A 22,964-nucleotide genomic window follows, 5' to 3' on the forward strand; every position below is an offset into this window, starting at 1 on the left:
TTCCCTTTCCATGAGAGCCCACCAAAGCTCAGGACACCAGGCAGAAGGAGAAAGGAACAGCCCAGCACAGAGCAAACCATGCTCAGGCACAGGATGAGCAGAGGACATGGAAGGTGCTGGGAAACCAGGGGACTGAACAGAAGGTGGAGGTACCTGACCGTGAACACAACTCACCAGATGTCCACCTTCTCGGACACAGGCTCATTCCGTATCACCTCCGGGGCCATCCACGCCACTGTCCCCGCAAAGGACATCTTGGTACTTTTATCACTGAGCTCTTTAGATGTACCAAAATCTGAAATCTTCACTGCATCTGTGTGTGTAACCAAAACACTGGAGAAGGGAAAAAAAAGAAGTCAGCATTTTGTGATTTTTCTTGCACCGTAACAGCCACCGGAGTAACCCCTTCTTAATCAACACAGCTTGCTGATGAGGGAGTAATCCCTTCTTAATCAACACAACCTGTTGATGAGGCCACACTGCTCACAAGTGCAGTACAAAAGAAAAGATTTTGTGTTTTCCCCAATAAAAGCTCTCACGCTCTTTTTGAGTGATTGCGTTTTGTGCCTTAAATGCATTTGTTAATGCTACAAGTCAAAAATCAATCTCAATAAAACTGCAAATTAACAAGTAACTGAGGATCCAGAGGCAAAGCTGTATCTTAAACTGTGCTGTAAATCATCTAGGAGCATTATCTTAATGCACTGTCACAGACTAAAGAAGTAATAAACATCTAGGGAATAAGAATATAAAGAAGCCAGAACATTTTAGTCAGAAAGCAACAGAGAAATGAGGAAGACACATTCCAGAAAACCAAGGAAATAACAGAAGAATAAGAAGGAAAAATAAAAAGGCACGAGGCAACAGAATATCCCACATTACAAAAAGAACAGATATCGTCAAATCACTAAATATTTTCTGACTGCTATTTATCATGGAAGATGCCGGTAAAATTTCCACTCTTGTTAAGTGCCAACAAGTTGCAATGGTTTCACTCTCATTAGCTTTGAGTCAACACGGAGGAAAAAAATAGTAGAGCCTTTTGACCAAACTTTAAACTTAAGAAAAGGAAAAAATAGGCCCAGCTGGGGGACATTTAAGCATCTGAGACTCACTTTGATGACCTGAAGAACCACAACTAGGGGATGTTTAACTTTGGTGACTTGAGGAACCCAAACTAAGGGATGTTTAAGCAGCTGAGACTCACTTTGGTGACTTGAGGTCTCGATGGATGATTTTGTGGAGGTGCAGGTAGTTCATGCCACTGGCAATCCCTGTGGACCAGTCCACCAGCAGCCGTGGGGTGACCTTCCTGCCGGCCCGCAGGACCTCGTAGAGCTGCCCATGGGCACAGTACTCCATGATGATGCAGTAGCACGGGGCCTGGGTGCAAACTCCCCTGTCAAAGAGAACACACAGTGAGGAGCAGCAGACAGACTGGACAGGAAGGGTGACGGCCACTTTGTCATAGACACAGCTTAGCTCCTGGACTGTAAAAACCTTCCCGGAGAACTTGAGCGAACAGCTCTTGCCCGGACAAAGCTGACAAGAGTCACAACCTACTTGAAGGCGATAATGTTGGGATGCTTGAGCTTCCGCAGGTGCTTGATGTCGGTCTCGTTCTGATCCCTCACTTTCTTGATGGCCACCTCCTCTGCCCGGAATTTCCCCAGGAAGACAGCTCCCTGTGCCCCGCTGCCCAGCCACTGCAGCTCCGAGATCTCCTCGAACGGCACCTCCCACGTGTCTGGGCACAGGCGAAGAAAAGGGAAAACGGGAAAGGTCAAGACCGGGAAAACTGTCAGAGCACACCAGGGTAGCACCTGCCACCTCCTGCACCCCAGGGTGGGCTCTTCTGGAGGGAGTAGGTGACACCTTCTCCTGGCACAGCTGAAGCACACACCACATGTGCTCGGCCCCAACAACCCTATCAGCCATCCCAGCCACCTCCAGCCTGCTCATTCCCATCCTTCCAGCTGTTTTTTCACCACCCTGCTAACCACTTGTGTGAGCCAGCCCAGCTCGGCAGGCAGCAATTTACCATACCAGGGACCCTGGACTGGGAATTGTGGGAGGAGATCCCCTACCCCAACACCGAACAAAGTGCAGGACTCCATTGAAAAGCATAGATTAGAAGAAACATTTAACATTCACAAGTGATACAAAAAATATTGAGGGTCTTTTTCACTCCCTGAAATAAACAAAAATAGGAAATAAAAGTCAGAGGTGGCAGGCTGTAAAACAGAGCAGCAACCACCAAGATAGCCAACACAAAGCACATCAACCAGCAGCAGCAGGCACAGAAATAGGTCCTTCCCACACCAACATCGTGTATATCAATGTCAAACAGGCAGAACAACCTTAAGCATTTCCTTCTCTTTGGTACCCACACACATTTGTAGGATAATGCTGGAGTGGTCCAGTGGCACTGTATAAACTCCTTCAAGAGAGCTGCACCCATCAAGACAGAAAGTCCTGTTCCCTGTCAATCACCTTGATATTACCTTAGGTCTCACAAACAGCAGGATAAAAGGCAGGCAATTGTTTATTTACTGTAATTCAATAAAGATCTAAGTTTGGAGAATAAATTATTTAGCAACAAACCCAACAAGTAACCCAGGGATTTCTGAAACAAAAGGAAGTCACACCTGTACAGATCTCTGTTTCAGATAACTACAAAGGTGTGTCCTCCTCTCATCCAGACTCGGGGCGTTTGGGGGGTTCCCAGGGCCGCAGCTGGGATTATGCCAGTGTCCATTCCAGATGCTGTTATCACTGAAGGGAAACTTGTATATCCCAACTGTCTGTGGGCTGATCCCAGCACAAAGCTTTCCCTGGATCATTCCTGCGACAGGCAGGCAGTGCTGCTGTCTCCTGTCAGCGAGCGCTCCCCAGACACGGCCATGGAAAAGCAGCTCTCCCCCAGAGCCAGACCCCAGTGCTCCCTCTGCTCACTGAACTGAAAACAAAAACAATGCTCATCCACAGCAGAAATTCCCTCTGCCTTGGCAGGGCAGAGTTCAACCCCCAGTACATGTTCCTTCCCAGACACAAGGCTATTTTCCACACTCATGGATCCGCTTGCAGCTCTGAACATAACCTGGCATTTAAGTCTTTGGACATTTAAACGCTAAAAGATTTAAAAAAAAGAAAATAATTAGACAATTAATAAAATTCATTCATTCATTTATAATTAAATCAGGAAGATCTGTATTTCTATTTAATTCACCAATGCATCACTTCTGAAAGGAGGTGGCAAATAGAGGTGATTTTTGTGCATGTTGATGAACAGCCTTTCTATACAGGCAGCATAGAAACTATTCTGTTGCACTGAAATAGCTGTTTCTGTCACAGAATCATGGAACGGACTGGGGTGGAAGGGACATTAAAGCCCATCCAGCGCCACCCCCTGCCACGGGCAGGGACTCCTTCCACTGTCCCAGACTGCTCCAAGCCCTGTGCAGCCTGGCCTTGGACACTGCCAGGGATCCAGGGGCAGCCACAGCTTCTCTGGGCACCTGTGCCAGGGCCTCCCAAGTGTCCTATCCCCACCCTCTGGCAGAGGGAAGCCATTCCCTGTTGTTCAAAGTCTCTTTCCATCCATACCTGTGGGAATTCTCTCTTTCCTGTACAGGACACAGAACACTGACATTCATTTCCATGAAGCATCTACAGTTTGTGAGCAGTGATGGATAACTGTATCACCTTGGAACCCTATTTGCTCTTAATATTCCCTACCAGGTAATATTACCTTCCTCTAATATTCCCTCTGCAATGGCAAAGGCTGAGAGAGGCTGTAAACAAAGTAAGCAAAAGTTCATGTGGTTCTTTCTGCAAAGTCATCTTGTGCTTATTTCAGAGCACAGATGCTCTCCCATACCCCATTTGCGTCCTGATTGTCAGGGGCACAATTCAGGAAAGAGGTTTCAGTGTAGTGACTGTGAAGCAGCCCACATCTTTGGGAATATCAAGAAGAACAAAGAGCCAAACCACAGGTAACATACAGTGCAGTAGTCAGACTCCTCTGGGCCTTAAGAAACCAGTGGGATACTTCCCCTAAATAAATTAAAATGTAATAGCAGCAGGAACTGCGCAAGAACTTGCGTTTCTGAGGTGATTAAGAACCATTTGAGTAGAATGATGAGAATCTATTTCCCACGGGGAAGAAACGCAGGAGCAGCCTGAGCCATTGAACCAATCTACTTGGAGGAAGTTTTTCCCAGCACTGGCACTGTGACAAGCATCATCTCTGGTTTACACAGACCCCCTCAGCACAAGCACCCTCTGACAGGCACCTTGCTCTCCAGGTACACACAAAAACTCTCACAATGATGGTAAACACACAGCCTGTGAAAGGGAAGGTGAAAGCAGCTCCTGGAGACAGCTTCTTAATCCAAAGGAAATGGCTGGGAAGTCTAATGAGTCTCTAGGAAACACAAACAAGTCTTGTTTTAGCGTTGGAGCCCCACAATCCCAATTAAATAACCGGTAGATGCAAATTAAAGAACTGAGTGTCTCCCTGACTGCACTCACCAACAGCCTTTAGAAATCAGGGTAAACAACTGGAAAAACAGGAGGGAGGGATTTTATGGGTCAAACCCCAAGTACTTAAACCTCAGATACTCAGCTGGCACTGAGCAACACAAAAGCAAACATTCCCAGCAGGAATGGCTCCTCACCAAGCAGCGCTTGGCATCACTTGATCAACCAGCACAGAGCCTGTGGCAGCTCCCAGCTGACCCAACGCTCTGCCCAGCCCGTGTCCTGCAGGGAAGAGCAGGCACACCCCTCTTGTTGACCACGTGGGTGTCAGGAAGGACACTCAAGCAGTAATTTCAACAAGAAGATAATGCAGAATCATATAAAAGCTGTTCTTATCTTTTCCCTCCTTCACCAAGTCACAAGCCAAAGTTTCAAAGGCAATACTGGCTCAAGGACATGAAATCTATTTGTCTTTTACTACTTGCAACCACAACACAACCACCATGTCCCAAAGAATGGGCCTGCAGGTGGGCAGGGATACCAGGGAGCAGCAAAAAGTACCACGAAGCACCTGCAGGCAACATTAAATGGTTTGGGTTGGAAGGGAACTTAAAGTCTATTCCATTCCATCCCCTGCCATGGGTAGGGACAGCTCCCACCATCCCAGGTTGCTCCAAGCCCTGTCCAGCCTGGCCTTGGACACTTCCAGGGATCCAGGGGCAGCCACAGCTTCTCTGGGCACCCAGTGCCAGGGCCTCACCACCCTCATAGGGAAGGATTTCTTCCTAATCTAATCTTAATCTCTCTTCTGTTACTTTAAAACCATCCCCCTTTGCCCTTTCACTACGTCCTCACAAAAAAAAGTTACTCTCCCTCTTTTTTATAAGCCCTCTTTAAGTACTGGAAGGCCACATGGCTGCAGATCCAAACTGGACTCACACCCCTGTTGTTGATTCAGCCCAACATAAAGGATTACTCCTGGATGAGGCTTTAAGTAGTTGTCTGATAAAGAAGGCGGAAAAAAAATCATCTGCACAGATCCATGGCACCAGCCCAAAGCTGTAAAGCAGCTCCCAGGGAAATGAAAAGCCACCACAATCCTCTCCCTGCTGTTGAAAGAGCCCCAGACATTTCCTCAGCCACACAGCACTTGCACAAACACAATCCATGCATCCTCTGTGCTCTTGCTAAAAGACAGCAAAAAATAAAAATAATCACATACATCAGTTACTGAACTGCTGGCTTGTATGTAGCTGATGAAATGCACACAGAGATGATTTTTCTGGTGGCAAGAAGCAAGAATGAGATCATCTGGAAAAGAGAACATGAATATTCTCACAAAATCCTCAAGTTTCAGCACAGAAGCAGTTTGAAAAGGTTTATCCTTGGGTAACCGAAGTGTAGTACTGCCATCAGGGTAACAGATGTCATCAGAGCCAGATAACTGAGCAGCTCCAGAAGAAAAAATAATACTACTTTAAAAATCTTCTTTTCACTCCCCTTTTTAACAGCGAAGACACTGAAACTGCAGCTCAACCACACAGGCTCCATATAGCTGATCCCAAATAATCCTCAGCCTTACCACATCTGTAGCCAGTTCAAATCTGCACTTCTAGAAGGGCCTGATGCCAGCAGCAGACAGCAGAGTGCCCCTGGATGTGTGGCTCTGAACGTGCTCCCAACACAGAGAACAGCAAAACACCCTGTGCACAGGAAGGAGCTCTGTGTGCACCCTCCAGCCCCAGCACTGCTCTCAGCTGCTCCTTTTCATTCGTTAGTGCTTCAGCCTTTTAGTTTGGTGACTTCCGCACAAAGGCGAGTGTCCCCTGTGGGCCACCAAAGCACAGATTGCATCTGCTGGCCCAGTTACATGGGAAATGGGATGTCTCTGTCTCACAGGCAGCTCCCCCAAAGCCACTGCTCCGAGGCCACAGGGACACACCAGCATGGGATGGCTCAGAGCCAGCAGTGGGGACAGGTGTGGGACACACAGAATTGCTGGGAGCGGCCACGGCCACTCTGCATCTCAGGCCTTTCCTCAGAAATTTTTAGCTTCACTTAACAAACGCTGAGCATCCAACCCAAAGCACTGTCACACAGACACTGCCCGATGCCTGCTCTGAATGTCAACCAACTGCTCAGAGCCTCCTTTCCTCCTTTGCCTTCCCAAGGGAGACTCCCCACCCAAGACAGCTCCTTCCAAAACCCTTTGTGCCATCACCCCAGCAGCCTTAATCCCCCAGGGAACTTTCTGTCACTGTTTTTATTTATAGGCTGAACCACATGTGACACACCGAATTTACAACATGCAAACATAACAGAACCAACTGTGCCAGAGAATTTCAAGCCAAGCAAACCCTTGCACATGGGGCTGCTGCTCAGGAGGCACCTGGAATGCAGAGGTGCATTTCCTGCTCGCTTATAAACTGGAAACGACTCTAGGAAGATGATTTCAAGGCAAATTCATCCAACATGTTATTTAACAGCTCTGTTCTCTCATATTAGGAGCTCTTCCCCATCCCTCTGGGGTTTAGATTTGAACCACTCAGACAGGTTTTTGACCTTGTATCTTGTAATTTGTCAGTGCCAAAAAGCCATTTGATTACCACTGCGTGATGCTCAAAGGAGACCTTGCCCCACGGAGGTGCGGTGGCCAGGCTGCTCCCATTTTCCATAAGCCTCAACCATTTCAGCTCCTTAATTCTAATGACAGCTTGTTCTTTTCCCATCTGCCACCTCCCTCCCCCTGTGCTAGGGGAGAAATCAGACACCAACAGCAGAGCATACTCTGCTCTTTAGCTTTCAGTACCCCCTAAAGATATATATAGAGATAGATATATAGATATATATGCAGTCAACTGGGACATCACTTATTCCCAAGCTACAGATTTTATAGGTGTTTATACTCACATACACTTACACATTTACGCTTACACATCCAAATGAAAAAGGTATAAATATTAAAGAATATATTTCTGGAAAGACAAGTACTAAATGATATTTTAAAGAGGAAAATTACTCCTGGGATAAAAAGAAATAGAAGTCTTTTAAAAAGAGAAGCAATACTCATGCTATTTGGTGGCCAACTGGGGACAGCCTTCTGGAGGTTCTGAAGCGGAAGTGCCTATGTCAGTGTTTTCCATCTGGCGTAAAAAACCTCCAGAAATTAACACAGGGATGGTACCGAGTACTTTGACACAATTCCTTCCGATCCCCACGCTCAGTTCAGGCTCAGGCCTCGTCACAACGGTCCAAGCCACGGGGATCAACAGGCAGTCGGTTTCGACTCCCTCACGAGCTGCCTTTGCCACACGTGACGGCTGTCGGCTCTGTGGCGCGGGATTTATCCCTGGAAACCCGCGACAGGGCTGGACAAGACCCAAACGCTGGGGAAGAGCCCTGGGTCACTCTGCTCATCTCACCCCAAAGCAGTGCAGGCGCTTCCCTCTTACCTTGCTGCTGCAGTTTGTAGTCCGTGGAGTAGGCCTTGCCGATGATGTTCCACACGGGCCGCAGGCACCCAAAGAGCCCCTCGAGGAAGCCGCCGCTGCCGCTGCCCGTCCGGTTGAACTGGACCTTCACGTCATCGGCGGCGCCGTTGGTGTCCCCGTCCCCCGGGCTGCGGGTGCCCTGCGGGAGCCCCGGCTCGGGCTCGTCCTGCTCCCGCAGCTGCAGCACGCTGTTCTCGAAGTGGTCGCGGGCGTCCTCGCTGATGCTGGTCAGCACGGCCGCCGTGCCCGGGCTGCTGACGCCCTCCAGCAGCTCAGCCGGCAGCGAGCCGCGCTCCCGCACGTCCTCCAGCAGCTCGGGGGACGGGCGGTTCCCGGCGGCGGGGCGCTCGTCGGGAAACCTGCCCAAGTCTTTGTCCTCACAGAAGGCTTTGCCGATGGAGTTGGGAGAGGAAGACAGGCTCGGGCGCTCCTGAGTGCTGGCCATGATGCCGTGGGTGTGCATCAAGGAGACGGCCCGAGGGGGTGCTCAGAGCATCTGTAGGACGCAACTCACATGTGACACGTGGGCCCAGTACCTGAAACAAGAGGAAAAAGAGCAACTTTCAATTTTTTATTTAAGTATTTTCACTACGTGCAGTTTCACTGAGGTGAGCTGATAATTAACTAGACTTTCCAGACAGCCGCTGGTACTTGGTAAATAATTACTGCCCTAAAAGAAACAAATAAATGGTTCCAACAGAAACTCCACTCAGGCAATACTCTCGGTAACCTACTGCAGGAATTGCCCAGTAAACAAATACCACGATTTTAAACAAGAGCCTAAAGGTCAAAATCGGAAAAGATTCTCTGCAGAGAGTTCCCATAGCATTATCAGAGTGAAGCCGACCCCATTTCAGCTATGGTTGGAGCCCCACCACTGTTCCTGGGCCTGGCACAGTCCACAAGCTCAGGATCCCTCTGCAAACCCTCAAAACAAGGTGTTGGAGAAACAAAACTCAGTGATACAGGTACCTTGATTCCACCAAGGGATGGTTTGTGGCTGCTCCTTCAGAGCCCCACCCAGTTATAACCACCCTGGACCTCTGACTGACCCTCCACATCCATTGTGGCAAGATATGTTCAATTCCCCAACCACATCCATCTCACCCTTACAAGCAAGTAAAACTTTGTGATTTTCACAGACCCTCCTTGCTGATCTCCCACCACTGCTCTCCACTTCTCCCCTGCATGAGCTTCTGGGAGGGTGCACATAACACAAGAGCTGGAATCCCTTTTAAGAAGTGCCACCATCTCTCGCGCCATGCTCCACTGAGAGGTCTTCTTTCCACAAGATGTGGTGCCACCTTCTCACAGAGCCAGGCTGATGGCTAGGGGTCATGCTGCCCACTGTGAAAATAATTTTGGGATAGTTCCTTCTGAAACAAGAGGCTCTAACCCTGGGGCACGAGTAATTAAGTGAATTCAGCCTGCAACACAGAACAAAGTCCAGTTTTAAATTCTGTAAGAAGCTGAGAGTGGGGTAAAAAAAAAAAAAAAAAAAAAGAGGCCTTAACAGAAAGTATTTCATTAAAAAGTAAGATCAGTTATAGTGGGTGCAAATTTCCAGGCTCTGCGAGCAGCCATTGGAAGGGAGAAAGAGGTGGCCAGGTAGGACACAGCCAATGGCAAGGGAACAGCTCAGTGCCATAACTCCCCAGGATGAGGTCACTGCAGAGAGGAGAGATAAGCCCTTCAGCCTGCAGGATGAAAAGCTCCTGCCCTGGGCTTCAGCCCCTCTCCAGCAGCAAACAGGAACAGCCAGGAACCTGGATTACCTTCCTGTATCCTGCCTGATCACATGGAGTTTGCACAAAAGCTTTATTTAGGTAGTAAACTTTGTTCTTTAAAAGAAAGCAAAACAGCAAGTGAGGCAGCGGCTGCAGCACAGCCCAAACCAGTACAGGAGCTGAATCAGACTCATATGGGGAGCTGCAGAGTTGGTTATTCCTGACCTGCCAGGACCAGCACTACAGTGACCAACTCACCAGTGTGGGAAGCTGCACTGTGACCCCATACTGCAACTACTACCAGCAGCAGTTGTTATATTACCACAGATTTTGTTACTGATCAGAAAATGCTTCAGACCTGAACAGAATTTCAGAAAAACACCAGGCCCAGCCCAACTCAGCGTTCCTGGACACAGCCCCTGCTCATTACCTGAAGTCAGAGAGTGACAAGTGATTGTTTAAACAAGAGCAAAATGTGACCACTGTTCCTACAGAGAAATCTGCACTTTTTTAATATCTAAAATCTGCTTAATACCCTAAACACAGAATATAAAGCAATGCAAATAAAACATCAGCCAAGTGTCCTGCAAGAAACACAAATGTAAAGGCTAGAATCTGAGCTAACAGTGTCCCAAAATATCTCAAATTTAAGCCTTGGGAAGTGCATTAAGGATTATATCAGACTTGGAGGATAAAATAAACTTTGCTGTTATGCGACTCTTGAGAGTACACTACTACAGTGTAAGGTTTCGCTTTTACATTTTTACTGTTTTCTGCCTGTGGAATGTTTGATTGTGAAGGCTTAACAGGGAATGAACAGCTTTTCACTACAGAACTCAGCTAAGAACAAAGCCCCAGACTCACGGGTATCAGGTCTGTTTTCCCAGATCAAATTGCCTTCTCCAACACTGAGATGTTTCAAATTAAAAAAAAAAAAAAAAAAAAGCCTTTAGGCACAGTGTCCTGCCAGTTTACATGCCCCTGTATGTGCTTCATAGGGAGAGCAGGCATATAAAAGTCATGGAATTATTTTCAAACTGGCATGATACAGCCTTATTTAGGCCCTTACATAAGCAGCCTGATTTTCAGAGGTGTAGCAAACTCATTGTTTGGAGAGCGTGAAACAGCAGCACTTCTTTTAAAAAGCTTCCTATCAAGCCAACTTGAAGCAAAGTGGTGCAGAAACCCTGGGAGGGGGAGAAGGTGGTTTCTGCCACACCACATCGGTGCTGACTTGTTGGGGAAATGTATTTTTTAAATTCTCTTCTATTGCAGTAAATTCTGCAATGTGGAACCTCTCGCCTCAGCAAAATGTGATTTAATCCAATGAAATTATGTTGGTTTACACCTCACCATCTTCTTCAAACTAGGGAAGAGCAATTTCCAAGTTTTATTGTCATGCCGCCACTATTCTTTTAGTCAAAGTACCAAAAGACTGAGATTTTTCATGTTGCACTCTTCCTAATAAAAGAAAAGGCAAAGAAAAACATTTTCTTGAAAGAATTTGGTTTCATTATATCCAGTCTGCCATTCAGGATGCATTCATAAGGGCATGTAGTGACAGGACAAGGTAGAATGGCTTTCAGCTGAAGGAGGGCAGGTTTAGTTTAGATATTAGGAAGGAATTGTCCCCTGTGAGGGTGGGGAGGCCCTGGATCCCTGGAAGTGTCCAAGGCCAAGCTGGACGGGGCTTGGAGCAACCTGGGATTGTGGAAGGTGTCCCTGCCCGTGGCAGGGGGTGGGACTGGGTGATTTCTGAAGTCCCTTCCAACACAAACCAGCCTGGGATCCCATGTCTGAGATCTGCACGTGCATCTTTAGCTTTTCCATGGAAAGGCATAGCCAAGGGCTGTGCTCTTTCTGCCCGAGCAATGCTCCTGCTGCAGCAGCCTCCCAGTCAAAAGCTGGAAGCTCCATGTGTGGGAGGACTGTGCATATTCAAGAGACTGAGATTTCACAACGTGCTGCTGCACACACATTTGAAGGCAGACCCAAGGATTTGAACAGTTTTGATGAGTTCATGCACTCTGCACTAACAAATTTCTCTTCTGTCTGGAAGGAGACTCAAGGCTCGGTGTAATTTTATATGATCACAACTTCTTATAAATGACTCCATTTCCATGCAAACTATTTTTTCCAGGCAAAATCCCACCACCCCCAGACAAGAGGAGCATGAAATGCACCCCTTCTCAAAGAGTGAGGCTGCACCTCAACATGTCAGACAGCCCAAAATTCAGTTTGAAACTATAGAAAAGTGAGAGTTTATCTGAATCACCAAGTGGGTGAACCAGCTACCAGGGCACACCTTGCCTGACATTGTGTCTGTCCCTGGAAACAGCCATCAAGGAAGTGTCCTCACACTCCCCCAGAGCCACCAAAGCACATGGCTGCCTATACAAGTTCAATATTCGTAAGAGTGTCAATGCAATGCTCAGGTTTGCAGCTGAGCTAACCCAATGTCTTGTGTGAACCGTTACTGAAGTTTCTCCTCTAAAGAGCTGTGCTAAAAATTGAGTGGGCAACCAGACAACAGCATTCCAGACTCAACACACAAACCAAACCAAACAAAAAGTCAGCGTGCTGAAAAGGTGGTGTAAGCACAGAGGCCACCACTGAGTCTCCTGGCAGCCCAAGTCTCCAGCAGCAGTAAGTTTGCTTCCTTCAATGCTATTTGTATCTCAGCCACTGAAGCATAAGCTCTGCCTGCACTTCCAACATACAAAGGGAATGAAAGCAATTGTCTGATCCACGTTTGGGGGCTGAAAGAGAGCTGCTGGCAGAAATTATCCAGCTGGTACATGGAACTACCACGGACGGAGGAGATTCCTGCCCAGATCACTACTCACAGCCAAGCCCTGTAGTGCCCTCGCTTTTTCCTGGTACTCTGTGTGATTTCCTCTTGGCTACAGTGGGCACAACAAGGTAACTACACATTTCCTCACTGATAACACGGCTGGAATTTATGTATGTATTATCTCAACTAGTGGCTTGTGACAATGCTTTATAAATGTTCTAAAATCTAACAAAACCACAAAAAGCGTGTCTATAAAGTGCACACATCACGTTCTCCTTCCCCTTGTGACTCCCTCTCAAATTCTACAGGGAATTTTTACAACAGAGTGATGCACAGTTCTCTCCCATGGTTCTCTCCCATCACTGTACAACTCCAGCACAGGAACAACTGAGAGCTGCTGAATTGGCAAGTCCCAGAGCTTTTGTTGTCACTTTTGACCTTTGGGGTTTCAACCATGTGGTTTTACTACACAGGATCTCAACAGACTTTCTACTCCTGGTCTCCTGATGAAGAAAATGTTACATGAGTGGATCAGCTATTCCTGTTCTGCCACACTTTTTACATTACTCGGAATAGAGGCTTGTGTTTTGCGTGGTTGCCTTGAAAACAAATAGTAAAATCAGATTTATTAATAGAGAATGGGTTATACATCACCAAAATGCAGGCTCTTTGTTTTCAGGAGGGTTGAAAATTTTTTTTAAGTTACATTAGTACATTAATTAATTACATTACATTTCTATAAGTTACATTATCTGGTTTGTTAGGTTGTAAAAAAAACAAACTACACTATGAAGCTTGCCCACAATAATTTGGTATAACCCAGCCCAGGCTACGAGCAAACCTTTAAACCAACTATGAAGTAGCCCAAGGCAAAATCTTGGGTGTTTTTAAGCCATCAATCTCTTTCTCAAGACACACTGCTCCTTCAAGGAAGAACATTTCTTCCCATCTCACACCCACATGAAGGCCCAGCCACAACCCAGCCATAACTTTAAATATTACAACTATATTGCCAAAACATAATCAATTGCTGATAAAACAAGTGAAAATTCTTCATGTGACCCAGCTGAGATTTTCTGTCACTGCAATAGCTCTGTTTACGTCTCTGCATATAAACATTTCTCTACAACAAACAGCACGTTTACCAGGGAAAGTGAAGTCCTGTCACACTGGCTTTTTTGTGCTTTACACTGCTCCTTCAGGCTGTCAGATGAACACTACAGTACTTCTGCACCTCCTGCAGAATCCTGACTTGAACACATACTATTACTTCCTCTCTCCAATAAATATTTGGATGCCACTCAACATAGGAGGACTTTCTTTTGCAGACACCATAATCCTCACCTGAGTGATGTGGTAGCAACTGCTTTGGGCTCACAACTATCATAATCATCGTTTTAAAATGTTAATAGAATATTAACATAGTCATGGGCATTAATCACTTGAGACCATGGACATGGAACTATGTTGTATGCAGTCTGTGTTATCAAAACAGAAGCCTGACTTCATGATGATTTAATTTAGCCTTTATTCAATATATTCCATCTATCTGAAAACAGGGAGACATCATTTTTGGAAAAGTGATTTTAGTTGTGATATCCTTTTGTCTGTGGCTGTACCAGTGAGAAAGAGAAGCCTGTCTAGCTCTGTGGCCTGAACCCTTTCTGCCAATGACAGAAATAGCACCATGTACCAGCCAAGAAATATCCATAATGGCTGAATTCCGGCTCTGTGCAGAGCCAGCTGCAGGTTTGCTTGGCACCTTGCACATCCCAAGCAAGCCTGGCTGAGGAGAAAGGAGTGGCACCTAGGCTGCAGCAATGCACAGAACCTCAGGGGGTTCATCCACCCCCTTTTCCTGCTGCAAAGGGAAGTGTGTGCAGGCAGCCAGAGCTCCTCCAGCAGTGCCACCAGCTGCCCTGCCCACAGCACACTGTGCTGCTGCCCGTGCCTCAGCACACAAAGGACGGGTCCTGGGCAAATGTGTCAAGGAATTATTTTAACCAGAACACTTTAGCAAACTCTGTGCTGTAGCAGGGAGTGTTGTAGCTTAACTCTGTGAAGGTAACACCAGCTGCTCTTCACTTTGCACGCCTTTAAATCCTTCCTTTCCTCAAACAGTCAGTTGTTCACTGCTTCAGTGACACCTGAACGTATTATCTCTTTAATTCCAGCTGTGGTTTTAAAAACTGTCCCATCCTCCACTCCAACATTTTTTCTCAAGTCTAGCAATTCTCACTTGACCTTCTCACTCACCATATGAAACTTGTTCTGAGTCTTTGATCACCTTTTCTCCATTTCTCCTGTATCACCTTAGAGTTATAGAATATAGAATCACGGAATACTTTGGGTTGAAAAATAATAATTAAAACCTTAAAATTCATGGGCAGGGACACCTTCCACTAACCCAGATTGTTCCAAGCCCCACCCAACCCAGCCTTGAACACTTCCAGGGATGGGGCAGCTACTCCGGGTAGTTGAGGAAGTCAGACCACAGCCAGGATTCCCAAAAAGGACAGAATGCCACAGAAATGCACAAAGGTACAATGAACATTTTTGCTCTTCAGGATGCTGAGCTAACTTCCATGGGTCTCTTACAACCTAAGGTCTCATTCTTGAGCAGAAAAAGTTATGTCAGAGCCTGACTGGATTGTGTCTAATCAACACTAAATCGAACAGGTATTTTATCACCCAAGTTCACTGGAGCCTTCCATACTCCCTGCAGGTGGCCTCCATAGTTATTACCCTCAACACTTCCTTGTGCAGTCTCACAGCCTAAATGGAACATTCCTAAAATATCTGGATAAGGGAAGAAAAGGTGGGAAGAGTATGAGTAGTGCCATCTCCAAAGCAGAGAAAAAAGTTTCAACATTACCACTCTTTTATCCCTACTCTTATTCCATATCATTTAACTAATAATCTGTCTGCCAGCCTGGTGTCTCAGTTATTTAATAGCTGTTTAGCCTCTTTAAGAGTCTCTGGTAAGTATTCCTGCCAAAATCCCAACAGATTGTATCAACCAGATTCCCCTTCCTAGCATGCTCTCGTCTCCTACAAAGATATTTAATAGATTTCCAAGGCAGACTTCACCTTAAAAGAACTGGTGACTCCTACCCCACATGCAATGTGTGCATCTGCCCTGGCTCTCAGCACAGGAATGAATTTCCACCTCCAACACCACGAGATAAATGTTTCACTAGAACCTCCTTCAGCATAAGGTCACAAATTTGTGGGGGGTGATGAAGCAGCGCTTGATTTGGAAAGAGAAATCAAGCATCCGCTTCTTTTATTTTTTCAAAAGAAAAAAAAAAAAAAGGCAATAAAAATTCATCTTGGTGAAGAAGAGAGACAAAGAGCACATCCAGCCTCCCGTGAGTGCAGGGACACCTCTCCAGTGGCAGGGAGAGCACGTCCTGCTTCACCTGGCAGCCCTGCCAAGCGCCGGCTGGGAAATAAGCGCCTTACGTAACGGCGTATTTTCAGCACTACACACAGAAATGCTGCCTCTATCCTGCAGGAGGTATTTTTGGATCTGCTAAAATGCTCCTGTGTTCTTCCAGGGCTTTGCATTCTTCTGCTCAGAAATTGCATAATCTGATGCCATAGGAAATAAGTGGTGTTGCATAATGACTCTCGTATTGGCTGCAGGGACCAGGGACTGCACGTTCCTGCTGGGGAGCAGCCCTGCCCCGAGCCCAGGTGCTCGGCTTAGGGAGAAAGGGGAGCCCAGCAGCCACCTGCCTCTGGGGAGCAGGGGAACAAACCAAGGAACACGCAGTTACTTCACAAAAATCAGTGTAACCAAGTCGCCCGTTTGCTCTTTGCTCCCCTGCCCACGGCTGCCGCGTGTCGTGAGCTACGTGCACACAGGGAACACCAGCAGCTCCGCACGCCAGCTCACCACTGACAGCCTCCAGCACAGGCCCATCGATACATTGGAAAACATTCAGCTGGGATAAAGACACACTGAACACTGATAGCCTTTTATACTACAGAATTACTGCTGAAATAATCTCAGATTAAAATGCAGAAATTACCTTAAGTTACACTCTTCTCTTTCACTTTTCCAGCTGTCTCCATAGCAGGAAACAACTTTTCAAACCCAGTCACATGCTGCAGGCTCTTCTGTTCTTTTCTCTTCATCCTTCCCAGTTCTGCACTTTTACCTCACTGACAATCCCCACGGTATTATCAAGCCATATGTTATTATATTACTATATAATTACTGTATGTTATTATATTACTATTACTATACAACAATGGATTTAAGGATTCATATGGAAATACTTTACAACAACAAATACCAGAAAAATTTCCAGTTTAGTTCACAGAGGCCTTACAGCCCCGCTGACATTGCCACACGAAGGCACTAAATGTTCCAGACCAATGAACAATATCTTGGAATTTCCCCCCCTACCCCTTACAGAACAGAAACACCCTATTTTCCTCCAAAGAGTAGCATTAAAATTAATTAATGTCTGAAAGATCTTTGAGGATGAAGATCAATATCACAGTGCCGCTTTCAGGAATCCAGTGAATGAATCAAAGTCTCACTTTAATTCACGTGATGTGTCAGACTGGTCTCAGGTAAACTTGCTCACTCCCACGCTTGTTTTTATTTTTATAGTAGATATGAATTATTCAACATTTGCAAAGCACATTTGACATGTAAATGCTACTCACACAAACTTCTCAGCACTGAGCGCTTATGTGCTCCACACCCAGTATTAAAGTGACTCCACGGCTGTCCAGGAAAGCACAACAATTCCTGGGATAGGTGCAGTGCTCTGGCCCCTGCCACCCCACACCAGGTCCATGCCTGGGTGCACCTGCTGGGAAGGGGAAGGACACTCGAAATCCAGCTGGCAGATCTCGGATGGGAAATGACAGCAGCACTAAGTTGTATTTAGCAAGCACCATACACGAGCAAAGAGGATTACTCCTCGACAGAGGCAGCACAATGCCCCGCTCAGGAGCCTCTCATAAGCCTGTATTAGAGACAGCGCAGGGTTAGAGGTGTGAGCCTGCTCCACTACAGCTTTACATGCTGCTAACACACAAACAACACGGTTCTGGGGCTGCTGCATCCCAGAGGAGCTCCTGAGCCCTGGCACGGCTCGTGCCACCCAACCCTGCAGAGACCAGCACTCAGCACACCCCAGCTGGACCACTCTGGGGTGCAGCTGGTGACTCAACATCTGAGGATCTCCTCTGGCACAGAAGGATGGGGAGGCTGAACTTCCTGTGTTTCAGCAGGAGAGTCACAGCTGTACAGCTGCATCACTGATTTTGGTGGTCTCCAGAAGGTAACAGAGATGGGGGACAGGAAAGGACAAACATCCCTGGAATGAACAGAGTGTCTGCACAGAGACCTCCATTCCTCCAGCCCACCATGCTGGGAAAAGTGCAGCCTCTCACCCCTGCCAGGACTTTCTCCTTCCCTCCCTCACAGCACCTCAGTGCTATGTTCCCAACAGCTCCAGTGGGAACAGCAACAACAATCACAGCTTCACCAGAGGGTTATAAATGGCAGACTTTACACAGACAAACCTGCTCTTCCTCCTGGCCTACACCCAACTGTTGCCAAAGCCTTTGAACCCCTCCAACCACCAACTTCTCAGCTGAAGTTGTAGCAGGGAGAGAGCACAAAGGTCAAAGCACACACTGAGTATTTATAGGGGTGGGAGCAGCTACACACAGAGCTGCTGCTCCTGGCCCAGACACAGCTGCCAACTTGGTATTCAGCCCCAAGTAGTTTGTGTTTTGGGTGAAATATTTCCCCCCCCACTCCCCAGGAGATGAGACTGATTTGCTGCAATGTCACAAAACAGGAACCTACAAAAGCCTAAGCCCCTGCACGGGATGTGCTTGCCAAGGAGGGATAAAAAACAAAGTCCCATAAGCTGGACAGGGCTTGGTGAAGTGCCAAACTCCTGAGAGCTTCAGAGGTAACATTTGCCTCAGTTGAGTCATTTGGATTCAGTTATGGCTGAGAACTCACTGGAAGTTGTACAAGCAGTGAACCTGCTGCTGCCTTCCTCCACCGGGATCTCCGGTCAGAGCTTGGCTACAAGGCTCAATGCACCTTCCCCTGCCTGCCCTGGCCCCAAGGACGAGAGCTGAAGGGCAACCAGCACTGATTTAAAACCTGTTAACACAAGCCATGCCAGATTTCTTTTATTCTTATATTTTAAAATCAGTTTTATTTAATAACTCTGCCATTTTGAGAAGCCCTACTCTTGGAAATCCACTCCCCACATCTCAACTGCAGACAGCCTGGAACAGGTACCAGGTGGGAACAGCTCGAGCCTAATCTGCCACCACCTCACACTGGCTACAAAAAAAGTCCTAAGAAAACAGGAAATACTTAAAACTTTTCTTATCCTGCCACTACTTAGAGCAGACACATGTTTAAACAACTCCTAATTGTGAAAGGTCTTACCTAGGAAGAGATTTTCAAATAAACCATTACTCAGTTTTCTGATCCACTGGAGATAAGCCACTTACCTAGTCTTTACAATAGGAGATGAAAAAAGGAGGTTAAAAATGCAACCAAAAAAACACCCCAGACATGACTGAACCCAAGTTCACCTATAGCTGGCAAACAGTGGGAGTCCCTACCGTGTATTCTGTGCTAGAAGTTACTTGCTAATTCCAGGCACAAGGGTCAAAATGAATGCCAGCTATAAATTTAACTATCGGGCAGCAGGGGACAAAGACAAATCTGAATGACAGGACTGTTCTAGATCAAAGACTCAGACTGGAGGCCCCAAAGACAGGAAACAAAACTGGTGTTAGAGCAAAACAAACAAACAAACAAAACCCCCACTACATCAAAATCTGGATTTATTTGTGTTTCTCAGTGGAAGGCTGTCACAGAGGGTTCAAAGGGCTGCCTCTCTCTAGAAACAAAACCCGTATACATTCAGGAGCGCAACGAAAAGGAGAGTGACAAAAACTTTTAAACCCGTGACAGCTTTACCCTCCCCATTCTAGGGTATCCCAAGGTGTCTGTGGCTACCCACACAGCAGGTACTGTGGAAAGTGCCCACATTTCCCAGCCAGACTGACTGCACCTCTCTCTTTTCAAACATTTTCATATTTTCTCCCGCAAAATTATTGATCCAAATAAATTCCTTCATCTTCTTCTACTGAACAGATTGCCTACTGCTAAAATCAGTATATCCAAACACATGGGCCTGATGTCATCTTTCTCCAGATCTACTTAAAATATCCCATTTTTCATTTACTTAAGGAAGACATGTGGTTTGATATGATTAAACTACCGCAGCACCTAAACCACCCCCCAAAACAAAAATAAAGAGCAGCTCTTCATTTCATTGGGAGAAAACATGACATCATGCCCATTCAGGTGAGCAGGAATATGACAAATCTTGCCCCAGTGAACAGTATCGTTAACTGCAAAGGTACTCCCAGCTCCCTCATTTATTAGGAAAACGACGGGTGAAATTTGTGTTCAGCACATCAGAGGCAGTTCAAACTGCTGTTTTCAATAATACAGGAGCAAATTCCTACCCGGCTGGTTGAAAGAAAAATGTACCTCCTTCATCTCAGAAATAAAATTAAATTATTTAACGCTGTAACACAGAGGAGGAATTGCTTGATTAGCCCACAAGGAAAAAAAAATTACAATGCCCTAAAAAGCAAAAACTACAATACTGCCTCTTTACACTAGCTAGTAATTCCTATGTCATTGCCTGTACATTCCGTTTATATCTATTCTCCATTGCCATTCCCTTCCCCTTTAAAAGGGGGGCACAAGAAGATAACGTGCAAAATTGCAAGTCAAAAATGTCCAGCACACCGACAGGCAAAGGCCAGGCCAGCTCCCGGATTCATATGCAGAGATGGATAAATTAAGGTTTCATGTTTCCTCTTCCCTTTCTCAGCATCATTTTTTTCAGCCCGTGCCCATCACAAATGCAACATCCATCTGTCCTTCCAAAATAAATGGCGAAAGGGGAACGCTGACCACGAAACACCACACACAAACACACACCCCTCGCAGAAACACATTCCCCCCCCCAGATACTCACAAGGATGAAGATTTCCTATGTGATGCTCCATTTTCTTGTTTAAAAAAAAAAAAAAAAATGATGGAAGGCAAAAAAAAAAAAAAAAAAAACCAAAAAAAAAAAAAAAAATAAAAGGAAGTGTTGCAAAATAAAAGGAAATTCCACCCACACAATCCTGCAGCCTGCTGCAAAGAATCAGCGAGCGTGCTGACGTCACGGATTCATGAATGGATGGAAATCGGGCTGGATGGAGCCCGGCGGGGCTGCGCACCGGCAGCGGGGCCGCGCACCGGCGGCGGGGCCGGCAGTCCCCGCCCGCTCCGGGCGGCCCGAGCCCCCCGAGCAGCGGCACCGGCACCGGGCCTCGGCATCGCCGCGGCCCCGGAGCGCCGGGCGGCAGCGGCGGATCAAATGACAGCCATCTGCCGCGGCAACCCCGTGCGCTCGGCTGGCAGAAAAGGAGCTCGCCGCCGCCACGGCTTCTGGCGGGATTACGAACTCTGCGTATTATTATTAAAATAGCTAAATATAAACGCGGACCGCGAGGAAGAAGCGTGGAGAACAATAGGAGGGTTGCGTCTGATTAGCGATGCAAAAGCAGCAGTAAAATAAAAATAGGAGCATTAACAAAATCCCACGTTCAGTTCCAGCGAAACGTTCCCGGCAGCGGGGGGGGGACGAGCTCACAACCTCAGCAGCGTCCGGGAACAAAGATCAGAGCAGGCAGCTCCACACTCCGGGATACCTAAGGAAGGCTACATCACCCGCTTCCATCTCCATTCCAGTTCCAATCCCAGACCAATGGAATACACTTCACTGTGCAGACCAGAGGCAAGGACACCCAAATCTTTGGCAGGGTCCTGGTGACCGCCTGCAAGAGCAGCTGTGCTTCCCTTGGGTATGGACAAGGGGAAAAGCACAAGTTCTGCCTTCTTTTTGTGTCTTCAAAACATGAGGGAAGGAATGCAGGGATGAGCATGATAAGGAATGAAGGTCAAAGTCTGGGCTGCAAGCTCTGCAATTACACCATCTCCAGGTTGACCAGAATTCATCAATTTGGCCTCAAACTCCTTCTCAACAATTTGCAGTCTCAAAACTGTTAGGAGACAGAATTTCCATACTTTCACCACAACTTTTCCTAGCCAGTAGGAAGCAATAAAGCCAAAACAGGGTGTCCCAAAACTTACTCTGGTGGGGCACATCTGAAAAGAATGCCTGAGACAATCCTACCTTTCCTTATGGAAAGCTGGTAACATCCCAAAATAAACCAGGACTGGATGTAACACCACCACAGATCTGGGCTGAAAACGCAGGGATTTTGTGCCCACTTGATCTCGTGTGAGCCAGCACCATTGATACCAGCTTCTGCAGAGGGAGGAGGAGGGCTTGGAGTTTGAACTGTGGTTTCTGAACTGAGACTTATAAATCAGGCTAGGGAAAATGAAAAGGAATGCAAATTTCTTATTACCTACTTTCAACATCAAAGAAACCACAAATTTAGTTTCAGTTTAGAAATATCTCTTCTTTAAGAGCCAAAAGTCTCCCAAGCACAAGATTTCTGCCCAGACAACGCCACTGCTGCAGCCTGAGCAGTCCTGTACCCAAGGGAAGCAGGAGTGGAGGGAGAGAGAGAGATCTCTTCTCCAAAGGGATCACTTTGGGCCCCCATTTCCAATCCCAGCTGCACCTGCTTTGACTCCCTGCCTTGCCCTCCAGAGCCCAGTACTCAACTTTACACCACCACGAGATGGAAACCGCTTCCAGCTTTCCCTGGCATTTTCAAAACAGACAAAAATGTTAATTTACTCTCTTACCCTAAAGGGATCAATTCAGGAACTAGGAGACGGAGCACAGTAGCACGTGCAAGAAGTGGAAGAAAAGGAGAAATATTGCTATAGAATAAGAAAAGTCAGAATAAAAATAGAAAGGAAAATAATTTTCAGAGGCGTCCAAGGGTTAATTGCAGTGACATTAAAAAAAAAAAAAAAAAAAAAAAAAAGAATACTCAGCAGAGAAAATAAGTGGGAACAAAACCCCAGGAAGACTCCAGGAGAAGAAAAGGGTTTGTGCATAGAACTTCAGATTTTCTTGCCCATGGTGGCTTGGCTCAGTATCCCAACACTTGATTTCATCTACGCCTCAATGGCTCAGGTTAAAATTCTTAAACACAAAGGTCCTGAATTTAATACAAGGTAATAACTCATTGTGAAACAACAAAACATACCAAACACATATTGTCCTAAAATGGATGGCTGCTACACAATTATGCTGTGCTGCAACCAGATAAGTATTTTCATAGTACACATTACACAGCTCCTTAGATCAGTAACTAAGTTGATCAATATTAAGAAAGAAATTATTCTCCTTCCTCTCGTTCAGAAAAAATCGTTGGTAAAAGCAGAGAACTCAAGTATCAGATGCCAAATACAATTTG

The 22,964-nt window shown here is 46.4% G+C and overlaps 1 protein-coding gene across 6 annotated transcripts in view; it reads right to left on the minus strand.

Annotated features, from left to right (window-relative positions):
* The window catches only part of MAP3K13 (mitogen-activated protein kinase kinase kinase 13), a 72,942-nt gene that overhangs the window by 17,528 nt on the left and 32,450 nt on the right, over positions 1-22,964 (minus strand). For 5 of the 6 annotated variants that reach the window (XM_040073995.1, XM_040074002.1, XM_040073998.2 and 2 more), the window contains 4 exons: positions 7,935-8,509; positions 1,564-1,747; positions 1,208-1,399; positions 175-333 (listed from right to left, as the gene is read on the minus strand). In XM_040073995.1, coding sequence (XP_039929929.1) covers positions 175-333; positions 1,208-1,399; positions 1,564-1,747; positions 7,935-8,436 — 1,037 coding nt within the window. In that variant the 5' untranslated portion in view covers positions 8,437-8,509. Of the gene's footprint in view, positions 1-174; positions 334-1,207; positions 1,400-1,563; positions 1,748-7,934; positions 8,510-20,551; positions 20,585-22,964 lie in introns of those variants that run through there. The other variant, XM_040074000.1, reaches the window with a different exon arrangement.

The sequence above is a fragment of the Hirundo rustica genome, chromosome 10, assembly GCF_015227805.2.
Source record: "Hirundo rustica isolate bHirRus1 chromosome 10, bHirRus1.pri.v3, whole genome shotgun sequence".
NCBI lineage: Eukaryota > Metazoa > Chordata > Aves > Passeriformes > Hirundinidae > Hirundo > Hirundo rustica.